The 20,721-nt window shown below is 54.5% G+C and overlaps 3 protein-coding genes across 3 annotated transcripts; 1 reads left to right on the top strand and 2 right to left on the bottom strand.

Moving 5' to 3' along the window:
* Positions 1-265: 265 nt before the first annotated feature.
* Positions 266-7,688, bottom strand: NDUFA7 (NADH:ubiquinone oxidoreductase subunit A7). Its single transcript, XM_055429946.2, has 4 exons — positions 7,579-7,688; positions 7,108-7,157; positions 4,400-4,549; positions 266-483 (listed from the first exon to the last, which is right to left on the bottom strand). The coding sequence occupies exons 1-4, from the start codon at positions 7,627-7,629 to the stop codon at positions 393-395; spliced, it is 342 nt and encodes a 113-aa protein (XP_055285921.1). The 5' UTR covers positions 7,630-7,688; the 3' UTR covers positions 266-392.
* A 38-nt stretch (positions 7,689-7,726) lies between these two features.
* RPS28 (ribosomal protein S28) lies at positions 7,727-8,882 on the top strand. The gene is made up of 4 exons (XM_088838961.1): positions 7,727-7,834; positions 7,929-7,976; positions 8,474-8,607; positions 8,802-8,882. The coding sequence occupies exons 1-3, from the start codon at positions 7,796-7,798 to the stop codon at positions 8,594-8,596; spliced, it is 210 nt and encodes a 69-aa protein (XP_088695087.1). The 5' UTR covers positions 7,727-7,795; the 3' UTR covers positions 8,597-8,607; positions 8,802-8,882.
* A 153-nt stretch (positions 8,883-9,035) lies between these two features.
* Positions 9,036-20,381, bottom strand: KANK3 (KN motif and ankyrin repeat domains 3). The gene is made up of 12 exons (XM_055429944.2): positions 20,342-20,381; positions 16,970-17,110; positions 16,580-16,645; positions 14,518-15,795; positions 14,339-14,438; positions 13,941-14,132; positions 13,759-13,843; positions 13,053-13,269; positions 10,610-10,749; positions 10,281-10,481; positions 10,108-10,206; positions 9,036-9,315 (listed from the first exon to the last, which is right to left on the bottom strand). Exons 3-12 carry the CDS (start codon positions 16,611-16,613, stop codon positions 9,238-9,240), a joined length of 2,424 nt encoding a protein of 807 aa, XP_055285919.2. The 5' UTR covers positions 16,614-16,645; positions 16,970-17,110; positions 20,342-20,381; the 3' UTR covers positions 9,036-9,237.
* Positions 20,382-20,721: the final 340 nt, after the last annotated feature.

The following is a 20,721-nucleotide window of genomic DNA, read 5'->3' as shown; positions in this document are numbered from 1 at the left end:
AACTCCAAAGCCACTCTCCTGCCCTGTTCCTGCGTGCTCACAGGGTTCAGAGATTCGGGATACAGCACCAGGAATGCCCTGGAAGTCCAGTGGTTAGAACCTGACGTTTTCACTGCTGGGGTCTGGGTGCAACCCCTAGTCAGGGAAACTAAGATTCCACAAGATGTGTGGTGTGGCCAGAAAATTTAAAAAAAGAGATTTGGCACCAACTTCACCCTGAAATCCAAGTAAGCCCGTACGTCCTTTCAAAAGTAAAAACAAGCAATTCTTGGGAGCACAATATATAATTTTTATAAATGAGGTCACATTCTGCCCGGAGGGAATCAAGGAGTCCAAGGAGGAAGAAGCACACTGGTGGCCCTGAGGGCTCAGCCTGGCGCCCCCAGCCAAAGTCACAGGTAAGGCTCATCCTGGGACAACTCCCACCTCTTTATAGGAGGAGCCGGCGACACAGCCTTCTTCTCAGAGGCTGCTACAGCTGAGCTGGAAAATGAAGAGAGACTTGAGTCAGCCCCAGGCGTCCAGAGAGCAGCAGGGAGAAAGCTGAGGGAGCACCCCCTGCCCAGGCAACAACATATCTGCTGAAACCGGAAGGTGGAGGTCAGACTGCAGGGTGTTTCAGAATGCAAAGGTCTCTCCAGTGGGGTCCCCCAAAGGGTCAGCTGACCACTTTCTGCCCCCAAGCAGTAAGCCTGTCCTGGCTCCTAGTCTCAGTAATAGTGTGAAATGCTGGACTCTTCCTCCAGCACCCCTTCCCACTGGCCCCCCACTCCCGCTGCCCCAGGGCAGGACACTGGCTCCAGAAGGGCCAAGCAATCAGATGACCCACGTTTCCAGCAACTCCTTCCCTCAGATTCTGAGCACCTGCTACATGGCAGGCACTGTGTGCAGGAAGCACTAATGAGACAAGGGCCAGCCACAGTCGAATGGGGCTGAGCTGATATGTAATCAAAAATAAAGACTTTTTGGTCCAGATTAAGGCCTAAGGGAGAAATATCAATAACCTCAGATATGCAGATGACACCACCCTTATGGCAGAAAGTGAAGAGGAACTCAAAGGCCTCTTGATGAAAGAGGAGAGTGAAAAGTTTGGCTTGAAGCTCAACATTCAGAAAACGAAGATCATGGCATCTGGTCCCATCACTTCATGGGAAATAGATGGGGAAATAGTGGAAACAGTGTCAGACTTTATTCTTTTGGGCTCCAAAGTCACTGCAGATGCTGATTTCAGCCAGGAAATTAAAAGACGCTTACTCCTTGGAAGGAAAGTTATGACCAACGTAGATAGCATATTAAAAAGCGGAGACATTACTTTGCCAACAAAGGTCCGTCTAGTCAAGGCTATGGTATTTCCAGTGGTCATGTATGGATGTGAGAGTTGGACTGTGAAGAAAGCTGAGCGCCGAAGAATTGATGCTTTTGAACTGTGGTGCTGGAGAAGACTCTTGAGAGTCTCTTGGACTGCAAGGAGATCCAACCAGTCCATTCTAAAGGAGATCAATCCTGGGTGTTCAGTGGAAGGACTGATGCTAAAGCTGAAACTCCAATACTCTGGCCACCTCATGCGACGAGTTGACTCACTGGAAGAGTCTGATGCTAGGAGGGATTGGGGGTGGGAGGAGACGGGGACGACAGAGAATGAGATGGCTGGATGACCGACTTGATGGACATGAGTTTGAGTGAACTCTGGGAGTTGGTGATGGTCAGGGAGGCCTGGCGTGCTGTGATTCATGGGGTCGCAAAGAGTCGGACATGACTGAGCAACTGAACTGAACTGAACTGAAGGCCTAAGGAGACACTGCCAGCGGATCCAAGGCAGGGACCCACCCTGCCCCCACCCCACCTGGCCCCTGGGGTCTGCACATACTGCCAGCAAGACAGAAGCAGCTGGTGGGTGGGCCCACCCAGCAGCAGGGGTTCCAAGGCCTCCCCTCCTCCCTTCCTCCACCTGAAGGAAGAGGAAGAGGTAGAAGGCAGCCTCCCTGGGAAACGCAGATACCCTAGGGGCAGGTGAAGAGGTAAGGGGGAGTGGGGCAGCCTGCCACAGTCTGAGGCTGAGCTCTGGTGAATCTGAAGACTGCAACAATGGCCATTCATTCACTGAGTTCTAACCCATCTGGCAGGCCCAGCTGCATCACCTAACCAATCTCATCACACTGCAAGCCCACCAACCCCATTTTACAAAAGCAGCAGCTGAGGCTCAAGAAGGCCAAAAGACCAGTCCAGGACCACAAGGTCAATCAGCTGTAGAACCCAGATACCACTGGGAGGGACTGGACAAAATGCTGTGAAACTGAGCTTCTACTGCCCATGATCTGTGTAACCTACACAGAGCACCTGGCCTCAGTTTCTTTTTCTCCAACAGAGGTCATCACTGCCTAACTTGTGGAGTTATCAAGAGGCAGACGTGCCACTGACTCATTCTTAAAGCTTACAAATAGTTCATTATGTGAACTAAGCCTCATAATGACTCTGCTATAGACAGAATGTTTGTTTCCACACAAAATCCATACGTTGAAATCCTACGCCCCAGTGTGACGGTGTTAGGAGGTGGTGCCTTTGGGAGATGACTAGCTGATGAAGGTGGAGCCCTTATAAGAGACCCTTCAGACCCCTGACCCCTTCCCCCATGTGCTGCTGCTGCTGCTAAGTCGCTTCAGTCGTGTCCGACTCTGTGAGACCCTGCAGCCCACCAGGCTACCCCGTCCCTGGGATTCTCCAGGCAAGAACACTGGGGTGTGTTGCCATTTCCTTCTCCAATGCATGAAAGTGAAAAGTGAAAGTGAAGTCGCTCAGTTGTGTCCAACTCTCAGCGACCCCATGGACCGCAGCCTACCAGGCTCCTCCATCCATGGGATTTTCCAGGCAAGAGTGCTGGAGTGGGGTGCCATCGCCTTCTCCGTCCCCCATGTGAGGACATGGCAAAAAGATACTATCTAGAACCCAGGAAAGTGCCCTCACCAGACACTGAGGCTGCAGGGGCCTTTTACTTGGATTTTCTAGCTTCCAGAACCATGAGAACCAGTTTTCTGTGGTTTTTAAACCACCAGGTCTGTGGGATCCTGTCCTAGCAGAACTCTAAAGTAAACACCACTCAGTTCAGTTCAGTTCAGTTCAGTCGCTCAGTCGTGTCCGACTCTCCGCGACCCCATGAATCACAGCACGCCAGGCCTCCCTGTCCATCACCAACTCCCGGAGTTCACTCAAACTCATGTCCACAGAGTCCGTGATGCCATCCAGCCATCTCATTCTCCGTCGTCCCCTTCTCCTCCCGCCCCCAATCCTTCCCAGCATCAGAGTCTTTTCCAGTGAGTCAACTCGTCGCATGAGGTGGCCAAAGTATTGCAGTTTCAGCTTTAGTATCAGTCTCTCCAATGAACATCCAGGATTGATCTCCTTTAGAATGGACTGGTTGGATCTCCTTGCAGTATAAGGGACTCTCAAGAGTCTTCTCCAACACCACAGTTCAAAAGCATCGATTCTTCGGCGGTCAGCCTTCTTCACAGTCCAACTCTCACATCCATACATGACCACAGGAAAAACCATTGCCTTGACTAGACGGACCTTGGTTGGCAAAGTAATGTCTCTGCTTTTTAATATACTATCAAGGTTGGTCATAACTTTCCTACCAAGGAGCAAGCGTCTTTTAATTTCATGGCTGCAATCAGCATCTGTAGTGATTTTGGAGCCCAAAAAAATAAAGTCTGACACTGTTTCCACTGTTTTTCCATCTATTTCCCATGAAGTGATGGGACCAGATGCCATGATCTTTGTTTTCTGAATGTTGAGCTTCAAGCCAACCTTTTCACTCTCCTCTTTCACTTTCATCAAGAGGCTTTTGAGTTCCTCTTCACTTTCTGCCATAAGGGTAGTGTCATCTGCATATCTGAGGTTATTGATATTTCTCCCGGCAATCTTGATTCCAGCTTGTGCTTCTTCCAGCCCAGCGTTCCTCATGATGTACTCTGCATATAAGTTAAATAAGCAAGGTGACAATATACAACCTTGACGTACACCTTTTCCTATTTGGAACCAGTCTGTTGTTCCATGTCCAGTTCTAACACCACTACTCCTCCTATTTAATTAAGAGACACTGCCTGAGGCCAAGGACCAAAGTGGGTTTTGAGAGGCCTGAAGTTTATACAATTCTCTCTCAAGGAGATAAAATTACAAAAACAACAATGCCTGGGCTTCTTCCAAAGTCCTTGAAGGCCCCAAGAAGCTTCCTCTGCTTTGCAGGAAACCCACCCCAGGCTGGGTGGGGATTCATTTGCTCCTCAGATGAAAAGTCCCCAGTAGGACATTTCCTGCCACAGCTGAAGCTAGACAGAATTGGGCAACTGAAAAGCACAAGCAGGATAGAGGGTTGGTCTCAGGAGGGGAACTGAGGCGTCCTCACCTCTCTGCAGGCTTGCCTGCCACCAGCACCTTCTGCGAAGACATGACAATGGAGGGCGGCATGGCTTCCCGGCGGCCATCGCGTGTACAGTAGTAATTGTTGGAGAGTCTGTGGCTGGGGCCCACGGGGAGCTTGGGAGGAGGCTGAGTTCTGAGAAGAAAAATCATGGGCACTGAAGCAAAGTGACAGTTGTTCTCTCCGCATGGCTGGGCTGCAGCATGGGCTCAGTCACAAGGCCTGGGGAAGGGCCAGGGCCCAGAAGCTGGTGGAAGCTCTGGCACTGGATGTGAAGGTGCTGGGAGGCGAGGCGTGGGTCTGCCCCACCGTCGGTCCCCCATCTGCCCCAGAAGTGGAAGGCATTGAGAAGCCTTTGTGAGGGAGGCCTGTTCCCACCCGAGCTTGGCGAGAGCGTAGCAGCAGGTTTCATTTCCACCTGCAGGTTCTCAGGAAATGGAAAGGCTCTGCCCACTACCTATCAAGTAGGCATGGTCAGCAAACCAACACTGGGGCAAAAGCCCCAGACTCAGCTCATTCTGAGGGCCCTTGTCCCCAAGAGCCAGCCTGTAGAACCTCTGGGCTTCCAGTTCTTTCAGAAGCTCTCTGAAGAACTCTACAGAAGTGAAAGGAATTTTCCAGGCAAGATACTGAAGTGGGTAGAACCAAACCTGGGTCTCCTGAATGGCAGGCAGATTCTTTAACATCTGAGCCACCAGGAAGTCCAGAGGATCAGGGCTTATTGCTCAGAGCCATTTGTCCTCTGAGGTTTCTGCTGCCACCTCGTGGCTGCTGCCCCCAGAGGAAGGGTGAACAGAGCTCTTTCCTCACTTGGGTTAAAGAAATATACAAAATTTGAGGCCTGAAAAGGAATCGCTAATCTCGCTAACAAAAGATGTTAAAAAAACAAAAATCACTAACAAAAGATGAACTTTCCTAGAAACTGTCACAGAGAGGGAGGGCAGAAAAGAAAGAAAAATCATAAAAGGATCAGGTTTTCATTCATTGGGGTTTTACCAACTTTTTTCTGATAATCCCAGTATTTAAGTTTTTCTTAAAACAAGTGATAGTAATGTATCAAGTGGGGAAAAAACTACAGAAAAAACAAAGTTTAAAAACTTAGTATTAAAGGACTTCCTTGGTGGTCCAGTGGCTAAGACTCCTTGCTCCCAATGCAGGGTCCCAGGTTCAAACCCTGATTGAGGAACTAGATCCCACAGACTGCAACCAAAGATCCTGCATGCCACAACGAAGACCCGGTACGGCCAAATAATAAATATTTAAAAGACAAAAAAAAGAAGCAACATCCTGTGTTGAAGTTAAGAGTCTGTCTAATCCCTAGAGTGGAAAGAAGACCCTCTACTGGGCATGGATCTACAGAAAACAAGCGCGAGCAGTGCTCAGTCATGTCGGACTCTTCAGGACCCCATGGACTGCAGCCCACCAGACTCCTCTGTCCACGGAATTTTCCAGGTAAGAAATATTAGAGCAGGTTACCATTTCCTTCTCCTGGGCTCTTCCTGACCCAAGAATTGAACCCAAGTCTCCTACATCTCCTGCACTGGCAGGCAGATTCTTTACCACTGAGCCACAAGGGAAGCCCCAGAAAACAAGCACAGAAAGGGTAAAAAGAACCATGACCAACTGAAAAGGCCCAAAGGAATCACCAGGGGGCACCATTATCCTTTAAAAAAGAAAAGTTGAAAATTTTACAAAACTGTTTCCTCAACTGGGCCACCAACTACCTAGGATGGAAAAGTACTTTAAAACTTTTGATATCTGGAATCAGTCACAACATAGAGATATTCACATAGATTTGGTTATTTCAATGCTATTATTCTTCCTTTCCTGCTAATCCTCCCTGGCTGCCTTACCTTTGCCCATGGCACACGCACACACATACACACACATATATACCACTATTCCCCATTCTTCAAAGTGTTTCAGCCACACTAGTCTTCTTCTATGTCTGGCTCTGTCGGGCTGCATAGCCTTGGCACTTAGTGCTCCCTCTGTCCGCAATGTTTTAATCATTATCGTTTGGCATTTCAGCTGACTCCGAAGCCAATCCCCGAGACCTTTCCTGATCACTTAACCTGAGGTACCCACTCTCCATCAGGTTCATTTTGTTTTCTCTTCAGAGCATTCTAAAAGTGTATTTTACCTGCTGTGTTTGTTTCCCTACTATGTTATGTCTCTGCCTCCTCCGTCGGATATAAGCTCCAAGAAAGGAATGAGAAGACCTTTTCTCATTCCCCTGGATTCCCAAGGGCTGAGGACAGAGCCCAGGCATGAAAATGTCAACTAATTTTTGGACTCGGGTTAGAAATCAAAGACACTTCTGGGTTCAAATCCCAGCTGTCAATTTCTGGCTTCTGAGTGATTTTAAGCAAATGATTTCGTTTCTCTGAGTCTCAGATATTTTCATACGTAGCTCGGGGATGATAATACTGTCAGGACCACACTGGAGGCTGCAAATCACAGAAAATTCCCACTCAGAATTCACGCCCCATCTGGTTGTTTCAGAAGCACCACAATGTCTGACACACTGCAGCAAGATGAAAGGCAAACCTCTGCCTTCACAGCCAGCTAAGGGACTGGAGGCAGGATTTCGGCCCAGCGTTTCAAGGGTCTAAAAGAACAGGGGTTTGTTTGTTTTTTTTGATAGACGGAGGGCAGAACTGGAGTCTGGGCAGCGAGCGGGGTTTGCTCACCGTTTGGAGATCTCCTGGTAGCGCAGCTGCAGTTTCGCCTGCAAGTCTCGCTGTGGGAGAAAGGGTGGAGATCAGTCACCAGGGCACCCCAGAAGAGAAAACCAGCTAATGGGCAGTCCCGCACAGGACAAATTAAGAGAAAGGTGGGAAAGGGGTCTTTGAGAACAGGATACGGGCCCTGGAGGTGAACAGGGGAGCTGGGGGCCGGAATAAGATCCCAAAGCTAGGAAGGTACGGGCCTAAGGAAACCCCAGGCCTGAGTGGTACCACAGCCAAGGGCTAGGGAAAGTGTCCTGGGTTGAAGGGGTCACGAGTTCGGAGTTCCAGGCTGAGGAGAATACCCTGCTTAGGGGAATCTCGGCACTAATGGCCTCAGCCCCAGAGATGTAAGAAGGAGGTGAGTAGTGGGAGCGGGTCAGGGCGCACAGGGCCTCCAGCATCCACAGCCCCTTCCCGCCCCGCCCCGCGCACCCCGGATGCCCAGTTCCGCAGCCGCTGTATGAAACGGGTAGCGGACGCCATCTTTCACCGGCGCTGAAGGGCGCCGGTGACGTCTCTAGTGCAGGGACTGCAGGGAACATGGCGTACAGTATCGCGAGAGCGGGAATGGGCGGGGCTAGGGAGCCGTATAAATATTCTCTCCGAAACACGTGACTCCTCTCCGCCCGACCGCCGCCGCGCCGCCATCATGGACACGAGCCGTGTGCAGCCCATCAAGCTTGCCAGGGTGAGGCGGAGGCCGGGTTTTGAGGACCCAGATGAGGGAGGAGGGAGTAAGGGAACCGGGTAGGCTAGATCTGATCCCAGTTTCTTTCCCCCAGGTCACCAAGGTGTTGGGCAGGACCGGTTCTCAGGGACAGTGCACGCAGGTGAGCGGGGGATGTTTGGGGAGGATTATTTCTGTGCTGAATCCTGAATCTCGAGGATTATTTCTGTGCCTTGGGTTTTGTTTCCTGGTATTTGGGAACCGATACGTTACCTATTTCGCAGAGCTTACACAGGGTCAAGGATCGGAACTTTAGCGAAGGCCCTGCCCACCGGATCTGGGCTCTGTCAATCTCATTCCCCGAGTTCTGACATAGTTCATTGTTCTGGTTCAGCCTGTGCCAACGACCACTGTGGCTCCATGCCTTCACGACAACCCCCAGTTGTCTCCCCTGGTGGCATCTTCTGGCGCTCGAGAGCTTTGTTCTCCACGCCTCGGCCCCTCTCCGACTTGTCTCCTATCCCAGTCATGCCTTCCCAGCCTCAGCCTTTTATAAGTGTTTCTAGGCAGAAACGTTCTCTGTAACATCAGCCGCTTATCCCACGGATCCTATTCTCCACCGACTCTGACTTCTTCCCGTCCCTCCTGTGGGCCCCGTAGGTGCGCGTAGAATTCATGGACGACACGAGCCGCTCCATCATCCGAAACGTTAAAGGCCCCGTGCGCGAGGGCGACGTGCTCACCCTGTTGGAGTCAGAGCGAGAGGCTCGGAGGCTGCGCTGAACTTGTGACTGGTGAGTGCACAAATGGAGTGGGAAATAGAGCAACTCCTTGTTAGACCCTTGCCTGGGGGTGGGGAGGTTTCGCCAAGACCATGGATCAAGGGCTCTTGGTCAGGGTCTACTGAAGTTAGCAAGATGGAGGAGGGAGTTTCCCTGTTTGGGGTGGGGACACCTGTCAGCATTTCAACGCTTGGGTTTGTTTACAGGGTGCTGGATGTCTGGGTTGACGCCTTGGCCCACCAGGATGATCTGCTGTTAATAAAGCGTTTATATTGTATGTAAACTTAGGTTATGTCTGGATTGTCATTAGATTTCCAAAATCCTTCTGTGGGGCCCCCAGGTGGTCACTGACCCACTGTACTCTGAAAGTAGAGGGTGTTCCCCAACAAGGCATTTTGTTTTTGAGGAGGGAGAACCATGTGTCTCTGTATATCTCCAAAACAGGACAAGATGAATTAGGAAGGTTTTATTAGAGAAGAAAGCTGAAGGAGTGGGTAGACTAAGGGCTGTGTCACTCCCTCAGCTGCCTCCTCACCCTGTGCGGTTCAAGCTGAGCCTCTGGCCACAGACCTCTGCCCAGAGATCAGGACAACCCCCCCCCCCATCCTCACTCCGCCATCTGGGTCCGGTGTGTTAGGCCAGTCACTGGAGCAGGGGGTTCTCTCCACTGTCACTGCAGCCTCCTTCACCAGGTGTGGCCGTGGATGAATTGGGGGACAGCTGGTGAGAGAGGTAGGGGGGAGGGGTCCTGTCAGTCTCCTGCAGACAGGACACTGGGTGTCAGCCCCCCTTAACACTCAGAGATGCTTAAGCTAGTGGAGGTCTTGCTTGTTTTCACTGACCCTAAGTGGAACCCCACCTTGCACAGCAGAACCAGGCTGCCAGAATTTGAATCCAGCCTCTGTCCCATCTGACCTGGAAGAGGCACTTGACCTCTGTGGTTCTTTTCCCACACATGTACTGGAGAGTGCAGGAAGGGGAGGCTGTCAGGGCAAGTTTAATTAGGAAAGTGCTGGCACTTTAGCGTATAAGCGCCTCCTCTTTGGGGACAGACTGAATTCTCTTGCCCTGCTCCCTAACTCCAAAGCGAAAGTGTTAGTCGCTCACTTGCTCCGTCATCTCCAGCTTTCTACAACCCCATTGACTGTAGCCTGCCAAGCTTTTTTGTCTATGGTGTCTCCAGGCAGGAGAACTAACTCCAAAGGATGCTTTTATTCCTTTGCTCTGGGCCTTTAATGGGAGTCCACAGACACAATAGACTGAGCTAGGTCCAACAGCTCTTGTCGGACCTTAGGGCAAGCCCCTCTGGAGGCCTCAGGCTCATGACCTTCACTTTACATGTGAAAGTAACCCTTGGGGTATTCTGAAGGTTGAACACCAGACCCAGGTTCCCGCCACCCGGTGCTCCCCCAGTGGGTGCACAAAGAGAAGCCACTTTTCTGGGAGCACACTTGGTATCCTTGAGCTGTGCAGCTGGGAAACTCCCTTTCTGCAGGAAGGGGTCGCACTCACCTGGGGGCCAGGCTGGCCTGAGCTCAAGTGGGCGTGCAGCAGAGCGGCCACCTCGTCCTGCTCAGCCTCCAGGGCAATGGCCAGGGCGCTGGTGCCCTCCTGAGGGACCATGGAGACAGTCAAGTCCCTAAATCAAGGCACCACTACCCCACACCAGCCCCACGGTGGCTCACGTTGTCCAGGAGGGCAGGGTCACAGCCCGGCTGGGCCAGCAGCAACCGCACAGTGTCTAGGCGCCCATACTCGCTGGCACACATCAGCGCTGTGGCCCCATCTGCATCTTGGATGTTCACGTCTGCCCCGCACGCCAGCAGGGCAGCTACCATGTCCTGGCGGCCATGGCTGATGGCCAGCATGAGGGCTGTCTGTCCCGTCTGGGGAGAGGAAAAGAAGGGGACAGGGCTGGTTTGGGCTCTACAGGAAAGGGAGGAGGGTCCCAGAGACTTGGCTCCAGAAGTGAAAGTGCCCCCTGAACTCAGCCAGGGCGGAGGCATCTATGCACCTGGCTGGCCTTGGCGTTAACATTGCCCATGTGAAAGAGTCTCTGGACCACAGCCATGTCCTCTTGCCCCACAGAAGTGAGTGCTGCCAACATGAGGGCGGAGTAGCCAGCTCGATTCTGGTGGTCAATCTTGCAGACCCCTAGGAGAGAGAAGAGGCGTCAGTTCAAGAAGCCGACACCTACTTGTCCACTCACTTCCCTCCAAGCATCAAGTTCACCATCTGTTTAGCCAGCTTGGTCACTGGGTCGTGCATGATTTTACTGTTCCTCTGCCTTACAAGGCTCTTCCCTCTCCAAGAGCCATGTGGCCCTTCTCACCTTTAGAGTTCTTTTCCATCTCACTGAAAGGTTTCCTCACTTCCCTATTACAAACTGGTTTGGAGACTTGGTTCTGGCCAGACCACTGCATCCCCCAGTACCTAGAGCGATATCTCCCACTAGTTCTTCAGTCACTCAGTTGTGTCTGACTGCAGCACGCCACGCCTCCCTGTCCTTCACTGTTTTCTGGAGTTTGCTCAAGTACGTGTTCCATTGACTTGGTGATGCCATCCAACCATCTCATCCTCTGCTGCCCTCTTCCACCTTCAGTCTTTCACAGCATCAAGGTGTTTTCCAATGAGTCGGTTCTTCACATCAGGTGGCCAGAATACTGGAGCTTCAGCATCGGTCCTTCCAATGAATATTCAAGGTTGATCTCCTTTAGGATTGACTGGTTTGATCTCCTTGCAGTCCAGGGGACTCTCAAGAGTCTTCAACACCACAGTTGGAAAGCATCAATAAAAGGACTACTGCCCACAAAGCCACCATTGTTGTTCCCCCAGAAAACTGTCAGCTGTGCCCCCCTGGTGTCCCAACTCCAGTTTCCACGCAGCAGCGAGATCAAAAGAAATTGGGCCCCATCACTTATAGACATGAATTAGCAAACTCCAGGGCAGAGGAGCCTGGCATGCTGCCGTCCATGGGGTCACAAAGAATCAGACACGACTGAGCAACTGAACAATTCCATATGACTGGTATCCTCAGAAGAAACAAATCGCCACGTGATGCTGAAGGCAGAGATGAGATGCCATCAGTAGAAACTAGGAGAAAGGCACGGAATAGTTTCACTCTGAGCCCTAAGAATGAACCAGTCCTGTGAACTTAATGACCTCCTGAACTGCAACACAGTTTGTTCTAAACCTCCGACATTGTGGCATTTTGTGGTACTTTGTTACAGTAGCCCTGGGAAACAGCTTGGTTGTTGCTGCCAGTGCTTTACAGATGAACACAAATGTCAGCTCCCTTTCCTCTGGGGTCAGTTCTGTTGCCATCTTGGCCCCCTCCCACACATCACAGCATCTACCTCTGGATCTCATTCCCCAGGGTGTTTAATGCTTGTGTACCCCACCATTCTGAAAGCTCAAGACTAGGTGCAGTTTGGGGAGATGAATGGTGGGAGAGGTTTGCGGAAAGGAGGGGATCAGGGTATTGGAGTAGATGTCCTAGTCAGGAGATCTGAGACAGTGGACTGAAAAGTAAACAGGTTAAGTCACAGGGCTTCCTTGTACAGTGGTTAAGACTCCGCTGCCAATGCAGGGAGCCTGAGGGTCCATCCCTATTCAGGGAACTAAATCCCACATGCTACAACTAAAATTTTGCATTCCAAAACAAAGATCCTGCATGAGATAACCAAGACCTGAAATAAATTTTTTAAAAAGGTGGGGTGGTTAAGTCAGGATTAAGGGCATCCCCCAGTTGTGTGGCCTCCTTTCTAGGTGTCCATTCCTCCCACAAGCTTCTGTGATCCTGGTGGAGGATGTTAGGTGCAGAAGGGGCTCAAAGTACCACAGTGGGGTGTCTGCAGCTCACCAGGCACCCCACCTATCTTCCCCTCCTGCTTTTCCCTTCTCTGAGGCCTTGCTAAGGAAGGATCCTAAGCTAAAGGATTACCCTGTTTCTTGATTCCCTTCCCTGATCTTATCTTGTCATGGCCCTTACCCCTGTTGGAAATTATGTTTGATACTTATCAAGTAAAACTGATCATTCTCTCCACTCCCTACATGCACCCACCCAGAGCTCCCATTCAGGAAAGTTCATTCATTCAACAAACACCAGAGGGTCTACTGTGTGCCCAAATGAAGTCTGATATAATCTGATTTAAATGAAGTTTGAAAGAGTACATAAAGGAGGAGTTAATAAGGGGCCAGAGGGTGAGCAAGGAGACAGTGCCGTGAAACTGGGTGGGAGCAATGGCTACTGGTCCCATGAGGCCCAAGGATTGTGGGAGTCGGAAGACAGGAGACTGACCTGAGATGATGGGAGGTGAGAGTTTAGGCAAGAATGCCAGTCCTTCTCTGCATCCTTGGCAGGTGCAGGATGGTAGTGCCAGCCCAGCACTACCCAGATTCCCCTTACCGTGGGTCCCTATTCCCTAGTGCCCTCCCCACCCCTCCTCAATGCTGACCCGTATCCAGCAGCAAGCTCGCGATGGCTAGGTTCCCATGGGACACGCTGTAGTGCAGGGCTGTGTTTCCGTTGCTATCCGCCAGGTTCACCACGTGCTCCAGCAGCTCCCGCCCCAGGCGCGCCACCGCGCCCAGCACCCCGGCCACGGGCTCTGCTTGAGAGCGCCGCTGACTCGACACCCGAAACCACTCCTGGGCCACCAGGCACGCCGCACCCTGCCAGGACAGGAGAGAGACATCAGCGAGGGTCCAGGGCAGGTGTGGGGGCGGGTCTGGGAACCCAGGCAGGGGAGGTTGGTCCCTCAGTATTTGAGGAGGGGCGTGGACTCGTGGGGCCGCACCCCTTTGGAGGCGGGAGTAGTGTCAGTGTGGGTACACGGCCCCAGGGGGCAATGCTCCCCTTCCCGAGAAGAGCCTTTGAGAGAAGCAGGAGTAGAGGAAGACGGTTGAGCGCTGGTCTTTGGGGAGTCCGGGATGGGGCTGGGGCTGGCGTGAACCCTTTTGGGGAAATCAGAGAAAGATCAGCCTTGTTCTGGGGGTGGAGATCCCTTTGGAGACCTTGGTATCCATGGAGAGCCCTGGCGCGAGGTGACGGAACTTGGGGCCCCCTTAACTCTAAAGAAGGCGATGCTCTTCCCTAGGCGGGCATCAGACGGGGTCCCCGGCGGGCCTCTGACTCCTGTGAAGGGTTCTCTATGCACTCACACTGTCGCGGGGGATCCCGCGGGGCCGGCTCAGCTGCCGCTGCAGCGCTGCACACGCCTCCCTCAAACGCGGGCTCAGCTCGCACCTAGGAGATGGAGAGGCTCCAGGAGAGGTCGGGATGGAGAGTGGGAAGACGGGGGAAAGAGCAGCCGTCCCCATTACGTCTCCCTCGCGCGGCTCACCTCTCCTGCACACCCGGCTGAGGTTCCTGCTCTGCCTCGGGCTCGGCGTCCCGGTCCTCCTTGCCGCTGGGAGCACCAGGAGTCTCGGAGTCGGATGCCGCGCCGCTGTCGTCGCCTGAGCCCGAGGAACTGCTCCTCGGGGGCTCGGCAGCGCCATCCTCGCTGTCGACCTCGCTGGACGAGCTCTCGTACCTGGGGGCAGGGTGGCAGGTATATGCTGAGCCTCCCCTGTAGGCTCAGTCTGGTGTCCTGCAAGGTGGGAAGTGGCTGTCCCCATTTTACAGATGTGGACACTGAGGCCTGCCAAGACCACGCTGCGAGCGAGGGGCAGAACTGGGATTCAAAACTCCAGTCTATGTCCCAGCAGATGCTGCCATAGGGAGGGGAAAAGTGCTCACTCTCCATTGAGGACCCCAAGAAACTGCAGGCTCTTTGGTCCGGGGCTGGTTTGGGCACCAGGTGTACCGTCTTTCCTCTTCATGATGGATTTGAGGGTGCCTGGCGGAGATCAGATGAGGACACTGAGTTCGAATTCAGCGGCCAGCAAGCTAGGGCTCAGCGAGGGACTGGGACTCACCCGCGGGTGCCACGGCCCTGTCCCCATCCGTGGATCCGGGGGGGTTCTCCGGCATCGGGGCTGGGGCCTCCACTGGAGCATCGGTCTGCGTGGTCTTCTCCACATAATCCCACGGGGTCTGGGTGGTAGCCTCGCACGGTTGGGGCCGGGACGCCGCGGCCTCGGCCTTGGCCTCCTCAGCAGCCTCGCGGGCTTCCTCCAGCTCGCACAGCCGGCCCCGCAGGAGCTCGCTCACCCCGCGCTGATGCTCCAGGCTGGCGCGAAGCAGCTCCAGCTCGCGCTCGGTGGCCGCGGGCAGCCCCAGCAGAGCTTCCGTCACCCACGCCTCCGCCTCGAGGGTCTCAGGAGCTGCCCCCACGCCGGCCTCCTGGGTCTCCGGCACCGCCTGGACTCCTGCTCTTTGGGTCTCCGGCACGATCTGGGTGCCTGCCTCACGTGTCTGGGGCGCCCGGTCGAGACCCGGCGGCGCACCCTCGCTGTGGCTAGAAGCCGACCCGTCCGGGCCGTCAGCCCCGGGGCTGGCCCTGGCGCGAACGCCGCGCTCAGAGGTAGCCAGGCGCTCGGTGAGCCGCCGCAGCTGAGCAAGCTTGTCCGGGCGCGCCTCGGCCTCCCCGTCGGACTCCGGCTGCCGGCGCGCAGCCAGCAACCGCGCCTTCTCGGCGCGCAGCGCGCGCACCTGCTCCTGCAGCTCTGGCAGGGCGCGCTCTTGTTCCTCGAGCTCGCGCAGGCGCCGCAGCGCCACGGCCATCTGCTCGCGCACCAGCTGCAGCTGCGCGGGGCCTGGCGAGGCCAGGGCCGGGTTGGGGGCGGGGCTGCTGTGGCCGGACCCGCGCGGGCTGCGCGGGGCCGCGCGGGCCGGGCTGGGCGCGCCCTCTTGCGCCTGCGCTAGCTCCAACCGCCGGCTGGTCTCCAGGAGTGTGCGCTCAACGCGCGGGTTGCGCACGGGTGCGCGCGGGGACAGCGGCGGCAGCATCAGCGCGGACGTCGCACCGGGGGAGAGTGCGCCCGGCGCTGCGCCATCGTCGCTAGCCAGGGACTCGCTGGAGGTCCAAGCACCTGGGCTGCGCGCGCCTGCGAGGCCGGCCCGGGGCGCGCGGGGACGGCGCGCAGACGGGGGCCCCGCAGCGCGGCGGGCAGCGGGGCCGCGCTCCAGCTCCTCCACGTACTTGAGAAAGTCCAAGTCCAGGTGGAAGCCGTAGGGGGTCTCCACCGAGTAGGGCGAGCTCGGGCTGCGGGCGCCCCCAGTCGCGCTGGGGCACAGGCGAGGGCCGCCCAGGTCTGCAGACATGACAGAGGCGTGGAGGAATGTCAGCCGAGGAGACGCAGAGAGACTAACAAAAGGAGCGCCTCCCCACCGCCCCACGACATGCTTTCACAACGCCACCTGCTCCAAACCCTGCACACCTGCGGTTGCACACCGAGATTTAAACACCTATCTGCACCCCAAAAGTTGTGCATTCACGTGTTGAGCACCTACTGTGTACCAAACACTGAGGACATAGCAATGAACAAGACAAGAATCCTTGCCCACTTGTAGGAGACAGATAAACACAAACGTTCAAAAAAGGTCCTTAGGGCAATAATAAAAATTTCAAGATGAAACAGAGAGTAACTGACAGGCTTTGGCTCTGGCTGTCCCAGCAGATTTCTGCGGAGGGAACTTAGAAGTTGAGCCCTGAATGAGAAGGAGAAAGCAGCTGGGACGGAAGGTTCCTAAAAGAAAACAGCGCGTGCAAAGGCTCTGGGGTGGAATGAGCAGGGTGGACCTGAGTAACAGCGGGATGGAGGTGAGAATGTGCAGATCAGAGTGAAAGAAGGGAGGGGGGAGAAGAGGTGGACTTGGGCCAGACTGTGAGGAACCTTCTGGGCCACCGTGAGGAGCTGGAGTTTTATTCCACCTGTAATAGGGCACCAGAGGCAGATTTTAACAGGGCCAGGACATTATCCACCTTTATAAAGGGCCCTCTGACCACTCTGCAGAGGAGGGAAGTGCAGGGCTGTGTGGGCACCTGGGCGCCAGGTGTGGATCTGAACACACGCAAATACCATTTTGCACACTTACCCGGCAGGTTCTGATTCAGGGCAAACTTGGCCATGTTTCCCGGAGTAGCCGACACCTTTTCACACCCTGAAAAAGGCCCCCAGAGGGGTGAGGGTGGGTAGGGCTGGACCCTGCCCCTCTGGCTGTGCCTCTGGGGTCTGTCTGGACTCTGCCTAAGTAAACAGACCCAAGCGCTCCTCTCCACCCCCCAACCCCCAGCCACACACACAGGTCCTCTCCTCCCTCCTCCCTCAAGTGGCTTTGAAAGTTTGTAATGAATGACTGTGGGGGCCCTCCTGTGCCAGGCCTCCTCAGCCTGCTGGGTGGGAAGGGCATCAAAAGAGGGGATGGTGATAAGAGAACCAGAGCGGCTGGGGGCGGGGGCGGGGCAGGGGGCGGTGCTTTCCAGACCTGCGGAGGTTTCTGTCAGTCCCTGGGGGAAATTAGAAACCGCAGCTCAAAGGGGTGGAGTGTGAACATTCAGAGGAGGAAGGCGAGAGTTGGAAGCCCTTCGTGGGCTCATTAAAAACTCATCTGGTCAGATTCTGCATACTGAAAAGAAACAAACAGAAAACAGAATTCTTACTTTTTTTTTTTTTCCTTAGAGTGCAAACAAAATATAATTGTACATCCAAATTTACACCACGGTCACTTATGAGATCCTTTAGGAATGATGAAGAGTTCTGGATCAGAGGCACCAAGGATGCAAAGTCTCCTTGCGATGTCTCTACTGGAGTGCCACAGGGCTCTGCCCTTAGTTTGTGAGAAATTGTAGTGGAACCACAAGCACCCAGATTGTGAGAGCTGTGGCTGTTTGCGGCTAAAGGGAGAGAGACTCTTCAGGTGATGTGATGGAGGCTCTAAGAAACTGAGGGAGGGGATTCCCTGGTGATCCAGTGGTTAAAAGTCCACCTGTCAATGCAGGGGACATGAGTTCAATCCCTGGTCCAGAAAGATCCCACATGCAGTGGAGCAACTAAGCCCTGTGTGCCACAACGACTGAAGCCAGATGCCTACAGCCCACGCTCCACCATCAGAGAAGCGACCACAGTGGGAAGCCCGTGCACTGCTGCAATGCAATGAAGAGTAGCCTGGGTTTGCGCAACTAGAGAAAGCCGCAGCAACAAAGACACAGTGCAGCCAAAAACAAACAAATAAAAAAAAATAAATCTAAAAAAGAAACTGAAGATTGGGTCACATCTAATAATGTGATATTTAACAGGGATTCTTCCAGAACTTTGTTATTGAGTTCACAGTCAGTTACTGTGCTTTGTTTCAGAAAGCACAGGGCAGGAAAGATGGGGCTTTGAAGAGTCCACATGAAAAAACCCTCAGAGAACTGTAAGCAGCTTGTATCAAGTGCCTACTCTGTGCCTGGTCTCATTTAATGTACCTCTCCCAGTATAAACCTGCAAGGTAGGATGGTTCCCCCTTTTCCAGATGGGGAAGCTAAGGCATAAAGCAATTAAGTCGATTACCTATAGGAAATGTCCTCAGACTGGGTTCTGCTCACCTTCTGGGGAACTCTTGTCTGCCCAGCCCTCCACCAGCAGGTGCCGACCAGCCCCAATCTGTACTCTTCCTGACCTACTGCCCACGTGCACTAACCACCTGGCAAATTTCCCCATCACCTCTTCAGGTCTCTTGCACTCCTGATGACCACCTGCGTACCTAACACCCACCAGCCACCTGTTGGCCCACCTGACTCATTTTGCTCCACGGCTGGGGAGACGGGCCCACTCGCCACCTCTGTCCAGCCTGGGTCCCTGACATCCCCCCCACCCCAACTCCCCAAGGGAGGAGGGAGAGGTGGGGAACTTGCTGTCCTGAAGCAGCTGTTTCCTGTCCCTCACGCTGGCTCTAAGGGGCCAGCCAGCGGGGCAGCACAGAGGACAGTCAGTGCCTCTCAGGACTTGTTTTCAGGAAGCTCTCTGGGAAGAGCTGGGTCATGGAAAAAACCTGGACTGGGGCTTAGGGGTCTGGGCTGGCCTCACACACAGCTGGCCAACTGCCTCAGTGGGATCAGCCCCTTCCTTCAGGGACCTGGCCACACCCAAATCCAAGACCCTGAGAATTAAAACAAACAAACAAACAAAAAATCAGCTCTGAGTCATTCCTAAGACCCAAACCAGCTGGAGCAGCCAGACCCAGAAGTTGGCCTGAAAAATGGGTGGACGCCCCAAGAAGGGGCTTTCCTGGTGGCTCAGATGGTAAAGAATCCACCTGCAATGTGGAAGACTTGGGTTCGATCCCTGGGTCGGGAATATCCCCTGGAGAAGGGCATGGCAACCCTTTCCAGTATTCTTGCCTGGAGAATCCCCATGGACAGAGGAGCCTGCCCGGTTACAGTCCATGGGGCTTCACGGAGTCAGACACGACTGAAGTGACTAAGCAGCAGCAGCCCCAGGAAGAGTAAATAGCAATATAACAAAAACCTTTGCATTTGCTATGGAGGTAGCCTCGATTCTAAGCAATTTATGGGTGTTAACTTAGTTTAAAAAAACAAAACAAAACCCCCCTAAGCCCTTTGAAGTCGATTTTCTTAGCATTATTCTTTTCCCCACTTCCCCGTTGTGCAGATGGAGAAACTGAGACTCAGAGATGAAGTGACCCAGCCAAGGTCGTACACGGGCAGAAGCAGGTTTTTGAGCCCATCAGCTTTGCCAGTATTTCAGTCCATAGGGTGGCAAACAGTCGGACACGACTGAAGACACTTAGCACACACGCCCACTGCATTGCCCACTCCACTTGATGGCTTTCTATAAACAGCCCTCCACTCACCAGGAGGGGCAAAGAGCCAGAGGGGGTCGGCCCTCCCAGCCTGCACTCCTGCCTGTCTCCTGCGTGTGTCCCTGATGGGAAGAGCAGGGCCAAAGTAGGGTGACTCCAGGGGTTGTACCCTCGCTGGAGCGGGGGCGGGGGGCGTGCAACCGCTCTCCCCTGTCCTCCGCTCCCTGCCCGAGTAGCTGTCACGGCTAGATCCACATCCTCTGCCTGAGACCCCTCATTAGGCCGTCAGAGTCGACGCCACACGCCCCCACTCCCGCCCCAGGGATTATTTTGGGACTCAGAGCTGTGATCTCAAAATCTGAGGGGTAGGGGAATGCGGAAGGCAGTTCAGATCCCGGTATTGGGGAGGGGGGCGTCTTCCCAGATTGAGGCTCTGGGTGGAGGCACCCCCCTAATGTTGGGGCGGGACTCTCAGACCCCTGAAGTGGGGGTGAAGGCTGATGATGGTGCGAGGGGGGAGGTACTGAGGTCAGCACCCCGTCACCCCCATGTCCCCTCAGGACGGCCTCACAGAGACAGAGCAGTTTCCTGCAGGAAACACTGCCGGGCGGTTCCATCCGCTGCCCATTGTCTGCCGGCCCCGGGGGCCATCCGTCCCTCCTCCCAACACGGTTTCCGAATCACCCTACACACACACTCAGGTCCAGAGCGACGGGATGGACTCGGGTCCCCAAGCTGTCCCGGAGCAACTCCGGGAAAGGATCCCTAAGTCGTGGGAGCACAGGGGGCGAACAACCCCTCCCTCCCCCATTTCGCTCCTGAAGGGCAGGAGAAAGGAGACCTCACGAATCCAGAGGGCCCCAACTCTGCCCGCTCCCCACCTGGGGCTCCCAGTGTGGGAGTTGGGGGTCCCAGGCAGAGAACATTGCGCCCTCCCCGTCGCTGCGCGCTGAGCCCGCAGAGGGGCTGGAAGCGCCGCGACCCGTCCCGATGCGTACCCCTGATCCCCACCCCCCAGATTCCCCATCGGTGCCCAGAAAGCTGGTGCTTTACCTGAAGCCGCAGCCCCAGCCTCGCCCGCACCCGAGCCCGCCCCCTCGAAGTTCGGGGACGGGTTATCAAGGCCTGCACCCTAACTGACAACCACGTCAGCCAACCAGGATCCTATACTCTCTGAACTGTCCAATGGTGAGGCCCGCGCCAAGGGTTTGGGGGCGGGGATGGGGGCGGGGCCTGTACAGACTGTCTTTGAGGGCTTTCTGTCCAAGGTGGGGAGCTCGGCAGCTGAGTGCTGACCGGCTCAGGGCGAAAGGGCTTGGATCTGATCCACCGGGGACGGGGAGCCATGGGAAGACTCTAAGTAGGAAAGCGACCCGGTGGGACTTGTATATATGGAAGATCCCTTAGCTGGAAGCAGGAAGGACTGATGCTCC

The sequence above is a fragment of the Moschus berezovskii genome, chromosome 8, assembly GCF_049115385.1.
Source record: "Moschus berezovskii isolate FMDL1 chromosome 8, NW_MosBer_1.0, whole genome shotgun sequence".
NCBI lineage: Eukaryota > Metazoa > Chordata > Mammalia > Artiodactyla > Moschidae > Moschus > Moschus berezovskii.
Note: the sequence above shows the minus strand (reverse complement) of the source record. Positions and strands in the feature narration are given on the sequence as shown.